This window comes from Diospyros lotus, chromosome 5 (genome assembly GCF_014633365.1).
Source record: "Diospyros lotus cultivar Yz01 chromosome 5, ASM1463336v1, whole genome shotgun sequence".
Classification (NCBI taxonomy): domain Eukaryota; kingdom Viridiplantae; phylum Streptophyta; class Magnoliopsida; order Ericales; family Ebenaceae; genus Diospyros; species Diospyros lotus.
In genome coordinates this window covers 4332885-4355337 of record NC_068342.1, presented here as the reverse complement: position 1 = coordinate 4355337, position 22453 = coordinate 4332885, and the positions used below count along the sequence as shown (strand labels likewise).

The window sequence follows — 22453 nt, the reverse complement described above, 5'->3', positions numbered from 1 at the left end:
ACCAAGTGAAACATGGTTCTATGAACTAGCAAGGATGTGATTCATAACTTCATCTTTAGCAACCCAGCAAAGATATGAACCAATCAACAGTTGCTACCCCCTTCTTTTGTTTTCTTTTTAATTCATTCAAGCAAAAAGCAGGTGTGCAAAGTGCATTGAAGCCTCCTCCCTCTCCCTACCTCCCTCACAAATTACGAACTTAGTCAACAATATGTTGCTCATATTCTTCCATAGGAAGGGGAATGACACTAATGAGAGGAGACAAGAGGTAGTAAAAGCAAGTATCATGAACAAGGCAAGAACTATGCCGTTAAAAATCCAAAGGGAAAACCAAGAATTTGGTTGGTTTGATGAAATATGACAATAAACTTGATGATGGTAAAATCAAACATGGAAAATTCCTGAACCAAATATGCTATCCCCCATCCCTTCTTATTTTTTTGGTTTGGGAGCGTTGGGAGGTAATAGTAAGATTACATTAAAACTAAGAATAAAATTTTGTAAGACAACTACAAGACCAACTTTGTTGAACAATACACAATGTTGGGCGGTAAAGCACCAACATGTGCAAATTACAAATGTAAAGGAGATGAGCATAATAAGATGGATGCACAACCATACAAGAAAATATGAAATTAAAATAAGGTTATTCATAATATAGTTGGAGGGGCTCCTATTGGAAAATAAGATGCATGAGACACAATTAAAATGGCTTGGTCAAGTGAGACAAAGACCAATAAGGGCTCTTGTTAGGAGAGTGGATGGAATGGAACAACTATTTAGCAAAAGCGGTAGAGGAAGATTAAGAAAAACTTTGCAAGAGACACTTAAGTATGATATTAGTTAAAAGGGACTTGCAAAAGACAAAGCCATAGATAAAAATGACTGAAGAACTAGAATTCATGTAGCCGACCTCAAATAGTGAGATAAAGGCTTGGTTTGTTGTTGTTGGGGTTGGTTGAGAGCGAACAAAAATACATTTGGAAGATCTTCTAAAAATGGGTATTCCTGTGACAGCAACAAACTTTACTACCCATTTAATCACAATATTAAGCAGTAAACTTGCATAAAGAAACTAAAAGGGAAGTTGGTGATAAAAATAGGGATAGAAGAATGTAAAACAGGCATGACGAATAAGAAAATTCACTAAAAAACAATCAAACATATTTTTGGCACAAATAAACTTTGAATGATGAGATAAAAGTGCTTAGATCAATTAAATGATAGAAGAAAGAAAATTAACATATCAAGGTGCAACAAGGCAATGGCTAGCCCTTGGCAGATCCACTCGGACTTGTGACACGCTATTGCACTTTGAGGTCTCATCTTCATGGGAAATGCCTCAGATCAGTCTTCAACTGTTTATCATCAAATTGTTTATTCAATCAAACCATTTGCATTATAATATTAAACTTATCTCTTCAGATGAGCCCTAAGTAGAGATGGTTCACTATTGACCTCCACTTTTTAGGAAAGCATTTCAAGTCAAGCCTTTCAAAACTTCTCAAGGATTTGAATTTTGTAGTTAAAAAAAAAAAAATAGAACTTCAAGAAAACCAAATAAATGGAATGTAAGTTTGGTAAAAATATAATTGTGGATGATGTTAAGGTGAAACTTGAAGATTAAGTCATCCTAGGAAAAAATTAGTTTAGATATCTTAGATCAATCATTGAAAAAGATGAGAGATATTAATGAGAATGTAACCCATAGAATTGAGGCAACATGGTTAAAAAGGAAAAGTGCATTCAGCTTTTTTTTTTTTTTTTTTTTTATCAAAGGTAAATGTATAAAGATCAAAAGAACTGTACAAGTACACTGGGCATACCAAGGAAAACAATCAGTGACCCATAGAGAGGGCCTCAAACTGAATCAAAACATGAGGATACAAAGTAAAAGTGACCCTGTATACTTGTGTTTTGATCCTACGGATGACAGAATCAATACAAGGCATATTGTCTTCAAAAATCTTCCTATTCCTTGTGTTCCAAAGGTAGTAAACAGTGCAGGCAAGAGCAATCCTCTTGACCTTGGCTTGCCACGATGATCCTCGAGCTTCTTTCTTTAACCATTTTAAAGCACTTGGAATAGTGCTCATGAGCCTCGATAGTCCCAACCATTCACGGATGCTGCCCCAAACTGATTTGCTAAAAGGGCATTGAAAGAATAGGTGACTGTTGGTCTCCACATCAGTCCCACATAGTGCACAATTTCTGTCAATATCAAGATAAAGCAGCATGTCCCTCGTAAGAAGCTTTGCTTTGGCAGCCAGCCAAAGGGTGAAAGCATGCTTAGGCACCACACTCGGGTGCCATACATCAGATGCCCAGACCCTCAAAGGGCCTTTGTCGCGAAAGAAATTATAAGCGGCCGAAATGAAGAAGCGACCATTGTTGACCCAGCTATCTAAGCGAGCTATGGCAGCATCATTATACCCAGCTTCTAGCAAAATTTTGTCCCTTATCCAGCGTAGCTTCTTAAGAAGAGGGGAGTCATCACTTCTGCCAGACCATGCCCACACGGACTGTCCCTTGAGATATTCATGAGATACCCATTTGACCCAAAGAGAATCCTTCTTTTGATGGATGTCCCACAGAGATCTGGCAAGAAGGGCAAGGTTCCAAACTTTAATATCTTTGAAACCGAGACCACCTTCTTTTTTAGGCAAACAAATGTCTTTCCAAGGCACAAGAGGGTGCTTGGAGTTCCAAAGGAATTCACGGCATAAACGGATGATGCGAACAATAACCGCTGAAGGAATAGGCAGGATGGAAAGCCAAAAACTCTCTACACCTTGAAGCACAGCACGAATTAATTCTGCCCTACCAGTGTAAGATAGAGAGGCGGAGGACCATGCACTGGTGAAGGCTGCCATTTTGTCCACAAACGGGGCATAATGTGAGACTTTGAGCTTTTCAGCCGCAAGAGGGATACCAAGATATCTAAATGGCATGGACCCATTGGGAAAACCAGTTAGGCTTTGAATATCTTCAAGATCAGGACCCGTTATGCCAGCAGTGTATAGGCTGGATTTAAGGGCATTTGCTGAGAGGCCTGAAATAGCCCCAAATCCATTGAGGCAGTCCATGAGAATTTTTATAGAAATGGGGTCACCCCTTGCCATAAGAAGCAGGTCATCCGCAAAAGCTAGATGCGTGATCCTCTGATCACCACACTTGGGATGGAAATTGAATTCTGAATTATTGGTTGCCACTTTGATGGACCTGGAAAAATACTCAAGGTAGCAAACGAATATGAAGGGGGACAGAGGATCTCCTTGGCGAAGCCCTTTTCTCCCTTGGAAAAACCCGTGCAAGCTGCCATTAATCATAAGGGAAAAAGAGGTGGTTGAGACGCACTGCATGATCCACCCAATAAATTGCTAGGGAAAACCCAAACCGGATAGAGCAGCCTCGATGAAGACCCAACTGACGGAATCAAATGCTTTGCGAAGATCAACTTTGATCATGCAATGCGGAGAGATCCGCTTCCTGTTATATTTCCTGAGAAGCTCTTGGGCAAGATGAATGTTCTCAACCAAGCCCCTCCCCTCAATAAAAGCAGCCTAAGCACGATCAATGATGGAGTTCATAACAGGGGCCATTCTCGCTGCTAAGATCTTGGAAATGACCTTGTAGGTGACATTGCAGCATGATATAGGCCTGAAATCTCCCACTGAAGGAGAATGGGAAGACTTCGGAATGAGCACGATAGCAATGTGGTTGATCTGTTTAAGAAGGGAGGTGGCATTGAAAAATTCCAAGACTGCTTCGGAGAAATCAACTCCAATCGTGGGCCAAGCTTTCTTGAAGAAGCAAGAAGAAAAGCCATCTGGCCCAAGAGTTTTACCATCACCGATGTCAAAAAGCGCCTCTTTAATTTCAACCATAGAGATGGGCCTGGCAAGGGCATCAGCCTGGTCAGAAGATACTCTTGGACCCGCATCAAAGACACTGAAATCAACCGGCTGGCAGCTGCTGGAAACACCGAGCAAATTTTGATAATAAGAAAGGAACTCATTGGCCACTTGCTGCTGAGAAGAGGAAATTGAGCCATCATCCCTGGTGATCGATGCAATATAATTTCTCTTGGCATTCCGCTTGACAAGGGCGTGAAAGAATTTGGTGCATTTGTCGCTGTTCATGATGTACTTGCATTTAGCAAGCTGACCAAGGAATTGCCTCTCAGCATTTTTAAGGAAGCTGGTTGATTTCCGTAACTCAGCCACCTTATTTTGGAGCTCATGGTTGACAGGGTCATCATGCAGGGCAAGCTGAGCAACTTTAAGATCACAAGAAGCCTTATTAGCTCTGGCTGAAATATGGGTGTAATGAGCAGAGTTGAGCTGCTTTAAAGGCTCCTTAAGGCTGCGAAGCTTCTTACAAAAAATGAACTGTTTGGACCCAAAAAACTGATGCGACCAATGATGGCTGACCAGGGCTTGAAAATCATCGTGATCAGCCCACATATTGAAGAAACGGAACGGCCTGTTGGAAGGTCTAGAAGGATGGAAAAGAGTGACCAGGCAAGGGGAATGGTCAGATAAGAATCCTGACGGGAGAAAATTTGCACAGCCTTGGAGACCCTCGGAAATCTAGCAATTATTCACCATGGCTCTGTCAAGCTTACTCCACACCAAGTTGTTTGACCAAGTATAGCGACAACCAAGGGACTGCAAGTCAGAAAGCCCTAAAGAAACACAGCATTCTTCAAAGTCCTTGACTTCATAGGGGGTAATCTCTGAGCCATTACATCTGTCCCCAATGCTTAAAACATTGTTAAAATCACCCAAGACCAACCAAGGGGAGGAACAAAGAGCCCCAAAGTCCCTAAGATTGCTCCATAATGGCCTCCAGTCGACAACAGAATGCATGGCATATACAAAGCTAATAGAGAAGGAAATAAGGGAAACCTTACAGATAGCTTTGCAATGGATAACTTGCGGAGAGATATCAATAGGTTCAAGAGCCACCTTCGACGAGTCCCATAGAATAAGAATGCGACCGGCTTGATGGGAGTGAAAATTATTCAACTCACTCAACCCTTGAAACCTGGTTGCCATGATCCTTTGAAGCTTCTCAGAATTCAGCTTACACTCTAAAATTCCCATAACAGCAATGTTATAACGATTCATGAGGTCCCTGACCCCGGAATGCTTAAGAGGCATATTAAATCCTCTTATATTCCAACTGGCACAGATCATGAAGACTTTCGGAGGGCCGGACCCCTCTTGACACTTTTCTTCAGGCTGGGGGCCTTAACCTTAGCAGAGGGACCCACTGATGCGGGCAAGGGACTCTGCACTTCTGCCATGGTTGCCTCAGCGGGATGATCCTCTTGGACCTGCCTTAGCCTACTACTTCTCTTCCTGTAAGTCACGATGGTGAATGGGCCCCCCGTGTCACTGTCCTCAATGTGCACCAACTAGGAAGAAGGAAGGTCAATGGCCTGCTCCACATGAGGGACTGATTGAGGCGGATCAGCAGAAGTGGAGGCAGAAATCACCTCCTGTTGGGACCCTGCCATTTGAACTGAGACCTTGCCCGCTTGGGAAGGATCAGAGATTTCCTTTCCTTTTGGGGAGGGATTGCTCTTATTCTTCTTCTTGGGGGTCTTCGATTTGGCAGCTTTCTTCTTTGTAGGATCAGGCTGACCCTTATCCGGCACTAAGGCATCAGCACTGACTTCGACGCATATATGTTCCTGCTCCTTTAATGGAGGATCCTTTTGTTGCATAGGATCTGGGATCTTATCACCCATCACAGGAACCAGCTCAGGGCTCTGGACAGGCCCCTCGGATGGAACCGATTTTTGCTTACTGGCCTTACAGCTTTGACGGGTGTGACCAAAAAGCATACAAAGAGGACAGAATTGTGGCTCGTACTCGTAAACAACACGCTGATGGCGAAGCTTACCACACGGCATCTTAAATGTGACCTCATGGACCAGGTCTTTAGACACATCAATCTCCACAAGAGCCCGAGCAAATGAAAGCCTCTCTTTAGTTGTTGTGTTTCTGTCGCTTGCAATAGGAACACCCAATCTTGATGCAATCCTACCAAGCAATGTTGGATTCCAGAAGTCAATAGGAAGGCCCAGAAATCTGACCCATAGAGGCAGATGGACATCCAGAGATTCATCAAAATCAAAACATTTGGGCATGACCTTTAGGAACAAGGGACGCCCAAATGCAAAGTACGGCCCTCCCTTGAGCACAAGGTCCCTTGATTCAGCATCCCCAAACTTGAAAACCAGCCATCCACTTGAATGGGGGAAATATTGGTATGGGATTTTCCACGAGCTGCATAGTTTCAGTAAGGTTTGTTTCCCTGGGAATTTCCCAACAAAGTAGCCCACCAAACAATGTCCCAGAGCTCTCTCAACATTATCTACCTCCATCGGATCAATAACGAGCATCTCGCCACTGTTCTCAAATTTTGGTAGAGCGAAACCATGAACTTGTTTCTTCTTGGAGTTCTTAAATAGTCCCACCCATGGGCCTGAAGCTTTGGGAGCAGAAGGAACAGATGGACTATTCTCGCTAGCCCTTCCACCTTGTTGACCGAGACAGTATCCTCATCCCCCAAGGTGCATGACTTGGTAGTGGATGATTCGGGTCCCTCATTATCTGGCATAGCTGAAGCACTTGTTGATAAAGCATCGCCATTAATACATGTTTCGACAGCTGGATCTGTCAAACCCGTTGGTGGAGCATCTTTACTGGCCATGAAGGATAACCGCAGAAAATAACAGCCACCTAGATGTCCAAAGACCCACAGTGGTCTGACATGGCCCGGGGCCCCCAAGAGCAAAGAGCGCTGGAACAGCAAGGAGCCTCCAAGGATGGAGGTCGGGGACCACCACTGAGAAGAATCAAAGGCGAACTTCACGGGTATTCACCCAGATGCACGCTGAAAATTCAAAAAAGTGGGAGGCGGGAATTTCGAAATTTTGAAAACTTTTGAAATCTGCTTCAATGGATCCGAGCGCTGACCCGTTGAACAGCCAATCCGCAGCAAATCACTGAAGCTAATCCGTGAACAATGAGACTCTGGACCAAGAATCACTGAACAGCACTTGAAAAATAATCAGAGAAATCACAAAGTGAGGCAGCCGAATGTAGGAACACGGAAATCGCCCCCCCCCCCCCCCCCCCCCACCCCACCCAGCGAGACATTCTCTCTCTAACCCCAATCAGCTGAAAACCTGACAAAGTGCATCCAGCTTTTAATATGATAGCAACATGGTTACTTGTGATAAGTTTGGAGTGGTTTCTATTGAAGATAAGATGTGGGAGAGACAATTAAGATCATTGTATCATGTGGAAATACAACCAGTGTGGACAAAATGGAACAAGTCTTTAGCAATTGAGCATGAGAAAAACTAAGAAAAACTTGTATGGTATTGAGTTATGAGGGCCTCACAGAAGATGTGATCATAAACAGAAATGATATACGAGCTAGAATCCATATAGCTTCACCTAGTGGGATTAAGGTTTGATATGTTGTTGTCAAATCCCAAGATAATTTTTCCTCTTTCCAAATGAGAATAAGCCAAAAAAAACCATGAACAAAAATCTCTACATTACCTCAGCAAATGTGGAAAAATATGGCTTACTTTCTCATTGAACTGGAAGATACATATATACACATAGGATATCTACTTAACGACAAAAACAAATCTCCTAATTGAGTAATCTTCTATTTACAATAACATAAATATAATCATATCCTAATTACAATTTTTAAATCTATATAATATTGATCAATCACACAAATAATCAAAACTTTGATTCATGACACTCCCTCTCAAGCTGGTGAATAGACATCGTCCATTCCCAACTTGCCTATAAGCTTATGAAAGACTTGACTATTGAGTCCCTTAGAATATCAACTAGCTATGATTCACTTGGTATATAAGATGTGCAGATAAGATCACTATTCAATTTCTCTTTAATAAATTGTCGATCCACCTCGATGTGTTTCATCCAATCATACTTCACAAGATTGTGTGCAATATTGATGGCCGACTTATTGTCACAATAGAGCTTGATAGAACCATTCCACTTGAGTCTTAGATCTTCTAGAATAATCTTTAACCATAGCAATTCACATATCTCTTGTGCCATTGCCCGAAATTTTGATTTTGCACTTGATCTTGCCACGACATGTTGGTTCTTGCTTCTCCAAGTAACAAAGTTTCCACCCAAGAAAGTACAATATCTCATGGTAGATCTTCTATCAATTACTAAGTTTGCATGATCTGCATCAGTATAGGCCTCTAGAGTGAGTTTTCCCCCCACCCCCCTTCCCACCCTTTTTGAACAAAATTCCCTTTCCTAGAGTACCCTTGAGGTAATGTAAGATTTTGTAGACTGCTTGCAGGTGAAATTCCTTGGATTTGTGCATCAATTGACTCACTATACTAACAACACAGGCTATATCTGGCTGTGTGTGAAATAGGTAAATTAGCCTGCCGACCAACCTCTGAAATGCTTCTTTGTTTGTGTCACTATCTCCCTTAACTTCACCAAGTTTGTGATTAGGGTCAATTGGAATGTTGGATGGTTTGCAAGCCATTTTTCCTGTGTCTCGCAAAAGATTAAGGACATACTTGCATTCGGATATAAATATCCCTTGTTTGGACCATGCCACTTCAATACCTAGGAAATACTTCAAATTCCCTAATTCTTTGATCTCAAACTCCTCAGCTAAACATCTACCCAAGTTCTGCCTCTCATTTTCATCATTTCCTGTCATTATAATGTCATCAACATAAACAATAAGAGCTGTGACAAAACCTGAACCTGAGTATTTTATGAATAGAGTGTGATCCCCTTGGCTCGATTTGTAACCTATGGCCTGCATTACTTTGGAAAATCTCTCGAACCAAGCACTAGGCTACTATTTTAGGCCATATAGTGCATTTTTTAGTCTACAAACCTTAGTTCTAGGTCTGTTTTTATTGAACCATAAGGGTATGTCCATATAAATTTCCTCTTTAAGGTCTCCGTGCAAGAAAGCATTCTTTACATCAAACTGTAGTAAAGGCCAATCAAAGTTAGCTACTAGGGATAAGAGAATTATCATTGTGTTCATTTTGGCTATCGGGGCAAATGTTTCTTGGTAGTCTATTTCATATGTTTGGATGTAACCTTTAGCTACCAACCTAATCTTGTATCTTCCAAGTGCCCCATCTACTTTATACTTGATTGTGAAGACCCATTTGCACCCAACAAATTTCTTCCCTTTTCATAAATCAACAATCTCCCATGCAGTATTTTTTTCCAGAGCCTGCATTTCAACAGTCATGGCATTCCTCTAATTTTCACAATTTAAAGCCTCTAATAATGTGGTAGGAATAGATGTTGTGTGTATGTTTGTAAGAAAGCTTCTATGAGATGGAGAGCATCTTTTAAAGGATACAAAGTGAGAGAGTGGATATAAGGGATATTTCATGCATTCTCTAATTCCTTTCCTTAGTGCTATAGGAAGGTCAATATCAACCATGGAATCAACATTAGAAGGTGAGTGAATAGATGTTACCTCATTTCTAGACATTGGAACTAATGATAGGTGCAACCTTGGTTCAAGTTCTGAATTTTTTCTTCTTGAGTAAATCTGGAGAAAACGTTTGTCAATGGTGGTCTCCCCCCCCCCCCCCCCCCTGCAGTTTGGAGAACAAGTTGGAGGGAGGATTTAGGTTTATGTATTTGTGGGGTAGAGTCAGATGCAGGTTCGGGCAGTAGGCGAGGAGAAAGAGGTTCAAATGCAGGTTGTTCAAGCAGAGGTTTAAGAGCTGGAGCTGGCAAAAAGTTAGGAAGGAACAGCTCATTCTTATCTTCCACACTTGAGGTCTCCCTTTGAAGATAAGGATGAGTAAAATAGGGCTCAGTCTCAACAAAGACACACCTGAATAGCCCACAAAGACACACTTAAGAGCTCTAAGATCCAACTTTCCCCGATGAGGGTTGTGAACAAGAACAAATGAAACACACCCGAATACTTTAGGACTAAGCTGATTTGTGGTAGGAAGAGCAAGATAGAAGTGGGATAAAACAACCATTGGAGTTTGAAAATGTAACACTCGGAAGGATAATCGGTTTATGACATGAGTGGCTATAAGAATAGTTTTCCCCCCAAAATTGTTTAGGCACATTTTTGTGAAACAACAATGGCCTAGTAGTATCTAGGAGATGGCTGTTCTTTCATTTTGCAATGCCATTCTATTGAGGGGTAGAAATACATGAGAATTCATGAATAACTCCTCGTTGAAGGAAATAGTTGGAAAGGGTTTGGTTGAAATAATCTCTTGCATTGTCTAACCGAAATCATTTGATTTGTGCCCCAAATTGATTCTGAATCATAAAAAAGAAATTGAGAAGAATATCACTCACATCAGATTTAGATTTAAGAAGAAAGACCCATGTAATCATTGTGCAATTGTTATGGTCCATTACAAGGTATGGGACTTGTCCCACATTGGAAGTTCAAGCTTCTTGTGTGGGGTTTATAATCTCTTGGGCACCCTCCCCTTCACAACTAGCTTTTGAGTGTGAGTTCTACCCAAGAGTTGTAACAATGGTATCAGAGCCAGCCCCATATGGCTCCCAGTGCAAGCGAGCGGCGACGGAGGTGACGTCGGCATTGTAGAGTTCGCCCAAGACTAGCAGAGACTAGTGCACAGCCTGCCGTCGTAGGCGCCGGGCTGCGAAGCGTGGTGGTATGTTATGGTCCATTGCAGGGTATGGGACTTGCCCCACATTGGAAGTTCAAGCTTCTTGTGCGGGGTTTATAATCTCTTGGGCACCCTCCCCTTAACAGCTAGCTTTTGAGGGTGAGTTCCACCCAAGAGTTGTAACAGCAATCATCAATGAACGAAACAATCCAACGTGCCCCAAAAACATTTGGAATGATTGATGGACCCTAGATATCACTATGAATCAATTCAAAAGAAGTATGACATCTGTTACTAGTAGCAGGAAAAACCTCACGTCTATGTTTGGCAAACTCACAGACATCACAATGAAATTATCTAATATCAAGATTTTTAAACAAAGAAGAGAACAAGAGTTTAAGAGTGGAAAAAGCAGGATGTGACAGCCTATAATGATGCAGCCAAATAGTGTCCTTGAGGGGTACATGTGGTTCTGAAAGGCATGTTAAGGGCTGATTCCACCTACCAACAGGTACTTTCTCATATTTCTCAAGATAGTATAAGCCATCATGTTCCTTAGCATGTTCAATCATCAGTCTTGAGTCCTTTTTCTGAAACAAACAGCAAGAAAGAAGAAAAATCACTTTGCAATTAGCATCATAGGATAGTTTGGATATGAAGAGTAGGTTGGTGGATAATTTAGGCACATGAAGGACATTTTTTAGGGTCAAGGAAGGACTGATTTTAATCTTTCCTATTCCAGCTACTGCGATCAAAGAACCATCAGCTGTAGCAATTTTCTAATTGCTAGAACAAGGTGAGTGTAAGAGAAAAACCCAAGAAGGAGTCATATGGTTTGTGATTCTAGAGTCAATAATCCACGAGTCTTTAAAGAATGTATCAAAGACATTTAAAGCATGCGAAATTGGAGGTTTACCTCATTGTGGCAATGAATAGGTACCTGAAGAGGATGGTGTGTCAAGAGTACTTAAAAAGTATCGCAACCTTTCAATCTACTCCTTGTTGAATTCTTTTGGTTCATGGGATTGTTTTTCCCCTTGTGGGGTTACCATATTAACTTCTCACGATTGTCATTGTCCATTTGAGATATGTTTTTCCAATCTCTTCAAGCAGTTGGTCCTTCTTAAACCCACGACTTCCTCCTCCATTTGCCACCATTGCTGAGCCCTCAACTGGTTTTGGGTCCAACATGACACCCCTCCTGCTTTCCTCAGCTATAATAATTGAAATCACTTCATTAAATGAAGGTAAGTCATCTTTGCCTAGGATTTAAACCCTCACTTGATCATACTCCACATTGAGGCCTGCAAGAAAATCGTAGGCGCGATCTTTGTCTATAAAAGCTTTTAAGGTGGTTGCATCATCACTGTTTTTCATCTCAATTACCCGATAGTGATCTATCTCTTACCAGAGTCCTTTTAGGAAATTGGCATACTCAGTGATAGTTCTGTTTTCTTGCTTCACTGCAACTATTTTGGTCTTCAACTCGTAGATCTAGGCTGCATCCTTCACCTTTGAGTAGGTTGTTGGATAGACTCCCAAACCTCATTTACTATTAATAAAAACATGCAGGTGTGACTAATTTCGAGTGCCATGGAACTCCATGGCCATGTAATGATCATGGAATCTTCTTCATCCCATGCCGCATAGGTTGGATCTTCCTTTTTTGGTCTAGTTCCTATATCATAGCTAATCTTCCATTTCCCTTTCAAAATGGTTCGAATCAAATGTGACCATTTAAGATAATTTATTCCATCCAACCAATAGGCAGCAGTGATTTGCTATAGTTCTCCCGACGACTGAAGCAGCATGGGTGTCGGTGTTCCCCTTGTGTCATGGGAACTAACTTCATCAATGGTGGCTGACGTCTCTGGTTAATGGGAAGGGCTAAGGAAAGAATGAGAAATAAAGTACTATCACAGCAATGAAGGCTGCTAGTGATGGTTGTAGTAGTAGGTAAGGTTGGGCAACAATGAAGGTTGTTGCCGGTAGCAGCAGAAGGGCAGTCGGCGATGAAAGCTTGAAAAAAGAGTCCTAGGGTTTCTTAGGCTCTAATACCATGTGGGGAAAAAAATATGGCTTACTTTCTCATAGAGCTGGAAGATAATATATACACATAGATGCCTACCTAACTATTGAAACAAATCTCCTAATTGAGTAATTTTCTATTTACAGCAACATAGATATGATCATATCCTAATTACAATTTTTAAATCTACAGAATATTGACCAATCACACAAATAATCAAAGCAAGATTCATGACATATATTACATACATATATTTCTACATTCTTTCTCAAAAAATAGAAACTTATCGCCACATCAGTACCCTATCTTAAGAAATATTTCTAAAGAAAAGGAAACAGAGACAATTCCATCATCGATACACCCACATCAGTCCCCTAACTTGAGAAATATTTCTAAACAAAAGGAAACGAAGACAATTCTCATCACTGCTACATAAATGCAGACCCAAAGAGAATTGAAGACAAATAAAAGGAGAATGATTAAGCTCAATTGCTTATCAACATATAGTTATCATCTGACCTATCCTCCCATAAAAATTCATATAGCCATCACGTAATTTGATTCGTTTAGTTGCAACCCAACCAAGTTAGGCTTGCACTCCATAATTGAATTCCATTTACTGTTAATTTGAATTAGGTGCTCATTAATTCAATATCTTCAAATAAAATCAAAGGGAAAGCAGACCTTGTCGATAACCACTGCTGCTGGCTCTTCAAATACCTCTTTTCTTGCTTTAAGTTTCATGTCTTCATTATTCTCCATAGCCTGATACAATAACTAGTCTAATTAGTAAAAATTTTATCAAAATAATAAATGGATTTTGAATAAAGACACTAGCTGACAACATGATTAGAACCTATTAAATAACTTTAATTGGGAAAAAAATGCAGAGGGGAGGAGGCCAATGGCTCAAGCAGAAACTAGCACAATCAGAAGGTAATAGATAATAGAGCTGCCAATGATGTAGGCAAATCCATGAAGCCTATACTAATGAAAAAGACCAAAGAGCTAGGCAGCATTCAGCATCCTTGACATTAATAACATACATAGAATAATCACTTTAACAATTGTAAATCCTATCTCAATTTATCCATATAGCTTGATGCAAAGGATTATATTTCACTGGTAGTTAATTAGTACTACATTACGGGTATAAAGTGCAATTGAACTACAATAACTAGAAACTATAGATGGACTTATAGTCCAGTAAGAATAAAATTGATCACATCTATAGTAACCTTCAAGCATGAAGCAACAGCAAAGTTTGCTCCATTACAACCTGGAAGACAGGTAAGGCTGCATATACACCCACACCCCGCAACTACAAGAGTCTTGTTCACTGGATTGCCATTTTATTATCTCTAATAAATATGCATATCCCCCAAAATAAAAGCCAAATAGTGTCATGACACTTGAAAAAGTTAATGAATGCATGCATACAAAAGAACAGTCAATTATTGCCTCAGTATTTAACACAAGGAACAACAAAAGAATAAATGTGCAAATAAACACCAAATTTTAATTTACCGAATAAGAATACAGAACTTTCAATGTTGCTTTTCTTTAATCTTTCTAATATATATGCAGGTGCACATATGTCTATATATATCACTTCTAGTGTATCTTGTGTCTCTTTATATAGGAATTCTGAGCAACAGTCAGAACTGTACATGCATTTAAATTTTAGTACAACGTGCTGAAAAGATATGGAAATATATAAGCACAGACCCGTGAATGGACTTCAATACATTTACAGCAAATTTTATCTAATTCTAATGTCTAAAATAAACAACACAGCTAGATTTCATATTTCTCACACTTATTTTACTTTCTCAGAAAAAATAATGTTTATAAAACTAAACTACAACATTTTAAGCATCAAATGGCAGCTCTTGTGTATTGTACAGAAAACTCAAACAGCTGTGCATGTCTAATGATTCTTGCTGCAAGTATTTGACTGTTTAACATGGTAATTTCAAGAGTCCATACAACATAAATAACAACTAATTGATGGAGCCTTTTTTGGGCAGCACTGGAGAGTAAGTTGACATGCACTAAAAGGATCTTCAACATCAGTGACCACTGCACCCAGTGAGACAAATGCATTTTGTTCGACTTATAGAATGAGATAAGCACCACAAATATTACTTGCTTAATCCCATTAGAGAGGTTGCCTAAATAGATTTTAGCTCACCAATTATCACTACCTATGACTATAATTTCTTAAGCATGTGAATGTTTGAATGATAACTGAACATATTGCAATCTTTCCACATACAAAATTTTCAAATGGAAAAAGGGAAAAAAAAAAATGCTAAAGGCATTTACCTTCAGTTTACAAATTACCTAAACATCACAAAGATTTCCAAATTAAGTAACAATATTTTGGTCCATTTCTATTCACAATGTATTTGTTTCAACTGACCAGAAATTTAGGTCAACACTAAAGCTTATGACAAAGTCTTGAGTGAAGTTTTGTGTAGGGTTTTAGGGACAAGTGGAGTCCAGATTGCCTATATAAAAAGGCTATTAAAGACATGTATCATCAAGCAAAACTGAAAACTTATACAAGACATGTATCATGCCTCTTTGTTTTTGTGATAGATGAACTCCCAAAATAAATCTACATGTATGTTATTTGTAGATGATATTGGCAAAGAGACAAGACAAAAGAAATCATGAATTTTAAGCTCAAATTTTGGACAAACTTTAGAATCTGAAGACCTCAAGTAGAAGAAATCAAAAACTAAATATATGGAGTATAAGTTTCACAAGCATAGAAGAATAGACGAAGTCGTAATAAGACTTGAAGATTGAGTTACTCCTAAAAATATTAATCAGATATCTTGTATCAATTGTTCAAAAAGGAGATATTATTGAGAATGTTATTCACATGCAAGATAGTTAAAATCAAAAGCTGTGTCCAGCCAACATAGACTAAATGCTCTTCCACTATTGCGGTGCATCACAGAACACATGAATAAAGGCATTTGCTTTAGCACTCTCATCCTCTTCCACTACAACTCTCATCCTCTAGCCCTAGTCAAAACATAAACCTTGAATTTCCCCCCAACCATGACATAACTTAAAGTGCATCACTTTTCTTGCACTTGCACCACTCTTCTTGCCGAATAAACAGTCAGAAGGAATCCAATATAATCATCTGTACCTTACCATTCATTATCATCCTCGCTATGATGCAACTATTCACCTAACCTGAAACCAATAAAGAAAATATATAGGAAAAGATTCCTGCGCCCTCTAGCCACACAGAATAAGATACTGAAACTTGATTCTCACTACATTTTCCACCATCATAAATCTACAAGACAAATTGATCCCATACCAACTTAACTCCATTCCATACACCTTCAGTGAAAAATTAAGGAAATGTTTGGATTTACTCACTCCCTTAGGGTGAGCCCATTCAAGCAGATGCAACTCCAGAATCCAACCCTTTTCAAAGCTAACTCAAAATCTCATTACCAAAAGAGTTTTTATTAAAGATACTTAATCTTCTACATCCAACCCTTATTATGATGACATATTGGCAAACTGTGTCCGATTCAATCAAATGATACGTAAAAATATCCCCACAAATACCACTTTATCATCACCAACCTCAGCCATAGTGAAAAGAGACTGCACTATACAGGCAAACTGGACAGGTACTCTTATCAAGGCAAGCCTAGTCCTTTTTTATGGTATTGCCCCTTCCACCTGGTAAATATCCTCTAAAGTCCCTCATAACCTGATCATTGCACCATTTTACCTCAAAATGCCCTCAAATTAGGAACCTTGCTAACCGGAGTTTGCTGATATACACACAAATTATAATTAAACTAGACAACTTCCAAACATGCGCCATCTCACACAAGCAAACAATGCCGAATGCCACCCACCTCCCAAAAATTGTAGGCTGAAAAATACAAAAGTGATTGTTTCTAAGAGAAAAATGACAGAAATATTATAAGCAGTGTCCTAATAATTGAATGATAAAAGGAATCGAAACAACAGAAATGTTCACCTGATTTTTGTTAAAAGAAATATCTGAACCAACCGGTAGTCCAGTTGCATATGCCAATATTAGTTTGAACTACTGCAACTTAAAGTTGCAATTATTAGGCTAAGCAAACCAAACAAAAAATTTACAGAATTCATTATGGTCCAGAGCTTGAGTTGCCATGCTCTGCCCTCTAAGTACTCCAAACATATGCTAGGTTTTCAAACTAAGCAAGTGGTGTTCTCTAAAATGTGCTATACCAGGACGGGCCCACAAAGAGAACGATTACAATTTCACATAGCAATTTGTTTTGACCATTAAATATCCAACAAGAGCAAACTAATAGAATTTCTGAGCAAATTATTTTGACCATTACATACCTAACAAACTAGTCAATGTGCAATTTGATAATGGAATTACACATTTCTGGAAGCCCTTTTGTTTTATGTTTGTCCTCATGTTGAAACAATAAATATACCATTTTCCAGCAAATGCTAACCAAAGAATAGTTGGCAAGGGGATTAGCCTTTGCTCATAAGGCCGCTTTGAGCACATGCCCTTCCTTTCACAATAAACTAATTACATCCATTTTTATCCAGGTGATGCAGACAATAGAGAGAGTGTAAAAGAGACACCTGCTGTAAACGAGCCCGCTTCCGAAAAATTTGATCCTCAAAAACTGCAACTGATTGAATAAAATGTTCCACTCTGTCCAGCAAAACCTGATGAAGAAAATTACAAAAATGAAGCTAAGACCAGATGTTTCAAGTAAAGAATGGAGATGATCAATTGATGAATAGATTAAAGAATCTTAACACTGAACAACAAAGACTATTTTGCTTATCAACAAAATCAAAATTTTATAATGTGTTTCAGTATGTGCTATCTGCTCTTCTGCAAACTTTCCAAATGAAAATTCTTAAGAAACAATCCAACAAATTTCAAAGAAGGATCCAACTGGGCCCAGGCATGCCAAGAACTGAATAAACCAAACAAATCCATCCCATAATGGTTCACATAAGGATCAAATTTGCGTGATGTCTCATGTGTTTGACAAGGCTAGTGTTTGACAAGGCTAAGGAGCTAGTGATCAAGCCAACATGGGAGGAGGCCTGTGTGTTAGGCATGACCAAGCAGGGGCGAACCAAGCTGCTGAGGAAGACAAAGCCTTGGAATGAGCAAGTTGGACCAAGGCCAAGCCCAGAGGCTGGGATGCTGAGGAGCACAGCAAGGAGGAGTTGAAAAACTACTAAGGTCACATGGGCACACGGAGGCAAGTCAGGCAGCACAGTAGGGCTCACTGGGGCCATGGATGGCTCCACTGGCAGACAGACAAAGTCAAGTCAGGTGCAGCACTGGGCACGTTGCTAGGCTGAACTGGGCAATGTGGTTGCACGAGCAAGCTGGCATGTGGACTTTAGCAAGAAGACCTCAGAGCTAGCCCAAAGGCATGGACAGTGTGAGTTGGTAACTAGGCCTTATTGGGGTTAAGAGTCCTATGGGCATGAGATGGACATGACGCAAGTAGTGACTATTAGATTAGATCTGATCATACGCAGCGAATTTTTTTTCTTTCCTGTTGATGCTAGGACTGTCAAATGAAGACCAACCCGAAGAGAATTCCCACTTGAATTCTTGCACACTCACAAAACTTAGAAATCAATTAAGAAAACAGACAAAAACAGAATGAAAATTGAAATTGCAGAAAGATAAAACAAACCAACAAAGAGTCGAGATTTATCCTAGTTCATAATGCCTTTGGCAAACCTACATCCAGCAGTCAACACCCACACACAGAGCAACCTTTTACTTAGGATGAAACCGATCAGTACATCAAGCCTCTAAACCCTCGTCTATATCCCCGAGTACATACACATATTCTCCCAAGAATACACCAAACTAAACTCAGCCTTTCTTTTCTCAAGAATGAAAACCAGCACTCGATCATAGACGAAATAGAAGCTCTCCCTTAGAATGTGATAGGATACTGATAATCGAAAGGAACTACAAGCTGGAAATTAACAAAATGACAAGAAAACTAGGCATTCGAGAGGCCCTTAACTCTCCCAAGAACTCAATACCAAAATCTTCCCTCCAATATTCTCCTAGCCTCTCTTATTTATAGTCTGTTATCCAGCGACCCTCCTCTCCAACGACCTCAGCTATCAGCCATGCTCCCTTGGCTGCTCTTCCCCTTTTTGCCGTTCAACTGTTTTTGTCACTTTCCCCCTCTCCCAATATCCTATTCTGCCCCTTGCTTCTTCCCTCCTATTTCTTTGCTGGTACATGTGACTAACAAGGGTCCTATCATTACTTCCGCCCATGAAACTCACCTTGTCCTCAGGGTGAGACTCTACCAAATTACCAGCTTTCTCATATTTTTGTTGGCCTAGATTTTTAAGATCAGAAGCAAATGGCGCCCCAATCATCAGTAAGATGCCCTCCTTGGACGTTACCAGATCCGCTGTCCTTGACATCAGATTCCTAATCTTCTTCCTCGGCTGCTTCCTGCTTCAATGCCTTGGCCGCTTCCCGTCTCGTCTTGAACTGGACGAAGCTATAGCCCTTGGTCTTGCCCATGACCCGGTCGAAGATGACTTTGCAGTCCTCAATCTCGCCATATGACTCGAAGGCAGAGACTAAGGTTTCTCAAGTCGTGTCCCGCACGAGGCCGTAGACGACAAGCTTGCAACGAGATATGTCGTGATCCGCGGCATCACGGAGGCGAGTGAAGAGAAAAGCGTCAGGCACAATGGCACCGACAAGGAAATTAATCCGCTGGTACTTGGTGTAGAGCTTGAGAAGTTTCTAGATCTTGTTGGGCTTGGTCTCACCGGAGGAGGAATCATCGTCGGCGTCCGAATAGGACTGAATTGGCATCGCAGTGTCTTTGGTTGGGACTGGAGCTTGGTATTTCTGAAGCTTCTTCTTCTTCCTGCGTTTCTTCTTAACGCTTTTGTCGTCACCTTGTGGTTGTCTAATCACCGTCTTTTTCTTCTTCGCCTTCCCCTTCTTCGCCATTGCTTGAACAGAGACGCGATGGCGGCGCCCTATGGCTTCGTCTTTCAGGTTTGCTTTCTTACCCACATGAATCTCTCTTCATCTCCTTCGCTCCCATTGGGACCACAAAATGGCCCTTCCTTCGAAACCTAGAGTCGCGGACTCCCGTTTCTCGGCCTTTGTCAGCTGGGTTACAGGGAGGTATCGCTCAGCCTGAACAACCCAACTATCCAAGTCATCTCCTTCAAACATGGGCATCTCCAGCCTCTGACCGCGGACCTCTTGTCGCCAGCTTCCACCCAATCCTCTATCAGTTCCAGGCGTCACCCCTCGGCCCACTCCAACTCCAGGGGTCACCTCGGAATCCTGGGTGAATTTCGATGGCCGATCTCCGTCCTTCCCCTTACTCTGGCTCGCCCGCTCCTGTTCTTCCCATCTCACTCGCATCCTTGCGAACTGCTCTAGCAGGTTCGTTAGGTGTCTCTCCATCGTTTGAAATGCACTCCTCATGGCATCATCTCCCAGTTGAATACCTTCCACCCTCATCTCCAAATCACCGACTAGATCAGTCAAGTTCACCATTAGGATCGAAATGCTCTGATACCAAATGATAGGATACTGATAATCGAAAGGAACTACAAGCTAGAAATTAACAAAATGACAAGAAAACTAGGCATTCAAGAGGCCCTTAACTCTCCCAAGAACTCAATACCAAAATCTCCCCTCCAATATTCTCCTAGCCTCTCTTATTTATAGTTTGTTATCCAGCGACACTCCTCTCCAACAACTTCAGCTATCAGCCATGCTCCCTTGGCTACTCTTCCCCTTTTTGCCCTTCAACTGTTTTTGTCACTTTCCCCCTCTCCCAATATCCTATTCTGCCCCCTGCTTCTTCCCTCCTATTTCTTTGCTGGTACATGTGACTAACAAGGGTCCTATCAGAATGATCCTCGACTGCCTCCCTTGCTCTATTATTTATAGAAAGGGCGGACATCCCAATTCCCCAAAATACTAAGTAACTACACTTGGTATTTTAACCCTAATTGATCTAATCTTCTAGCTGATGAATCTCCAATACTTTATTGATCCTTTACTGCATAAACTCTAGGCAAGCACAACAATTCTCCACCATTTGCCTTGAGTTCTTCACTCGATAGCCCTGAACCTGCTCTCATCTGGAATGTAAGACAAAACACTAATCATATTAGACACAAAGAACCTTAAGAATGGATAAACAATGCTGTAATTTAGACATAGGGACAGCTTTGGTAAACATGTCGGCTGCATTTTCTTCTTCTGCAACTTTTATTAGGGTTATCTCCTCCTCCTCAAGGATTTCCCTAATGAAATGATACCTAACATTTATGTGTTTGGTTCTTTCATGGTGTGAAGGATTCTTAACCAAATGAATAGCACTTTGACTATCACACATTAGCCTAACCTTAACATCTCTTCCTAGTAGTTCACTAATGATTCCCTTAAGCCAAAGACCTCCTTTTATTGCTTCAGTTATAGCAATATACTCTGTCTCGGTTGTGGACAATGCCACTACCGAATGCAGGTTTGTTTTCCAGCTAATGGAAGATCCCCATAGCTGAAATACATAACCTGTTGAAGACCTTCTCTTGTCAATATCTTCTGCAAAATCTGCATTTGTAAACCCTAAGATGTAAGGTTTTTCTTCTAATTTACCTCCACCATAAACCAAAGCCATACCTAAAGTTCCATTTTACAGCATCCCAATGAGCTTTACCTGGATTGGCCATAAACCTACTAGATACACTCATAGAATGGGCCAAATCTGGTCTTGTACAAACCATGTTATACATTAAGCTCCCAACCGCATTAGAGTAACGAATTTTACTCAGTTCCTTAATGTCTTCTTCATCCTTAGGAGACTGCTCATGTGATAATTTAAAGTGTTGGGCAAAAGGAACTAATACACCCTTTGCATCACCCATGTTGTATCTCCTGACCAACCCAACTTGCTAAGATAGGATTTTTGAGACAAAATTAGCTGCCTATGCTGCCTATTCCTTTTAATCTCTATGCTTAATATCTTCCTAGCTTCTCCTAATTCTTTCATTTCAAAAACTGATTTTAAACTCAATTTTAGAGTTATGATTTCCTTATTTGATTGGCTTGCAATCAACATATCATCTACATATAAGAGAAGATATTTGGATACATTATTTGGCATATGCTTAAAATAGACATAGCTATCATATGAGCTCCTCTTAAACCCTTGGGACAACATAAATGAGTCAAAATTCTTATATCATTGCCTAGGGGATTGTTTTAAACCGTAAAGAGATTTCTTAAGAAGACACACTAGTTTTTTCTTTCCTCTTACCTCAAATCCCTTTGGTTGTTCCATAAGAATATTTTCCTCTAAATCTCCATGTAGAAAAGCTGTCATGACATCCATTTGTTCTAAAATTAAGCCTTGATGGGCTGTAATTGCAAGTAGAATCCTTATTGAGGTGTGTCTCACTACGGGTGAGAATACCTCATTGAAATCTACACCGGCTACTTGAGTAAAGCCTCTAGCCACTAGCCTAGCTTTATTCCTAGGCTTAGCTTCCTTCCCAGCTCCTTCCTTAATTTTATATATCCACCTACAACTAACAACCCTCTTTCCTAAGGGTTTTTCTACAAGAACCCAAGTATTATTCCATTTAAGAGAGTCCATCTCAGATTTCATGGCTTCCTGCCGCTTCTGAGAGTCTCTGGACCTTATTGCTGC

At 40.4% G+C, this 22453-nt stretch overlaps 1 protein-coding gene across 2 annotated transcripts in view; it reads right to left on the bottom strand.

Moving 5' to 3' along the window:
• Nucleotides 1-22453, bottom strand: part of LOC127801141 (5'-3' exoribonuclease 4-like) — a 67351-nt gene that overhangs the window by 23583 nt on the left and 21315 nt on the right. For both annotated transcript variants that reach the window (XM_052336012.1, XM_052336014.1), the window contains 2 exons: nt 17343-17429; nt 13389-13469 (listed from right to left, as the gene is read on the bottom strand). In XM_052336012.1, the coding sequence (XP_052191972.1) occupies nt 13389-13469; nt 17343-17429 (168 nt within the window). The remainder of the gene's footprint in view (nt 1-13388; nt 13470-17342; nt 17430-22453) is intronic.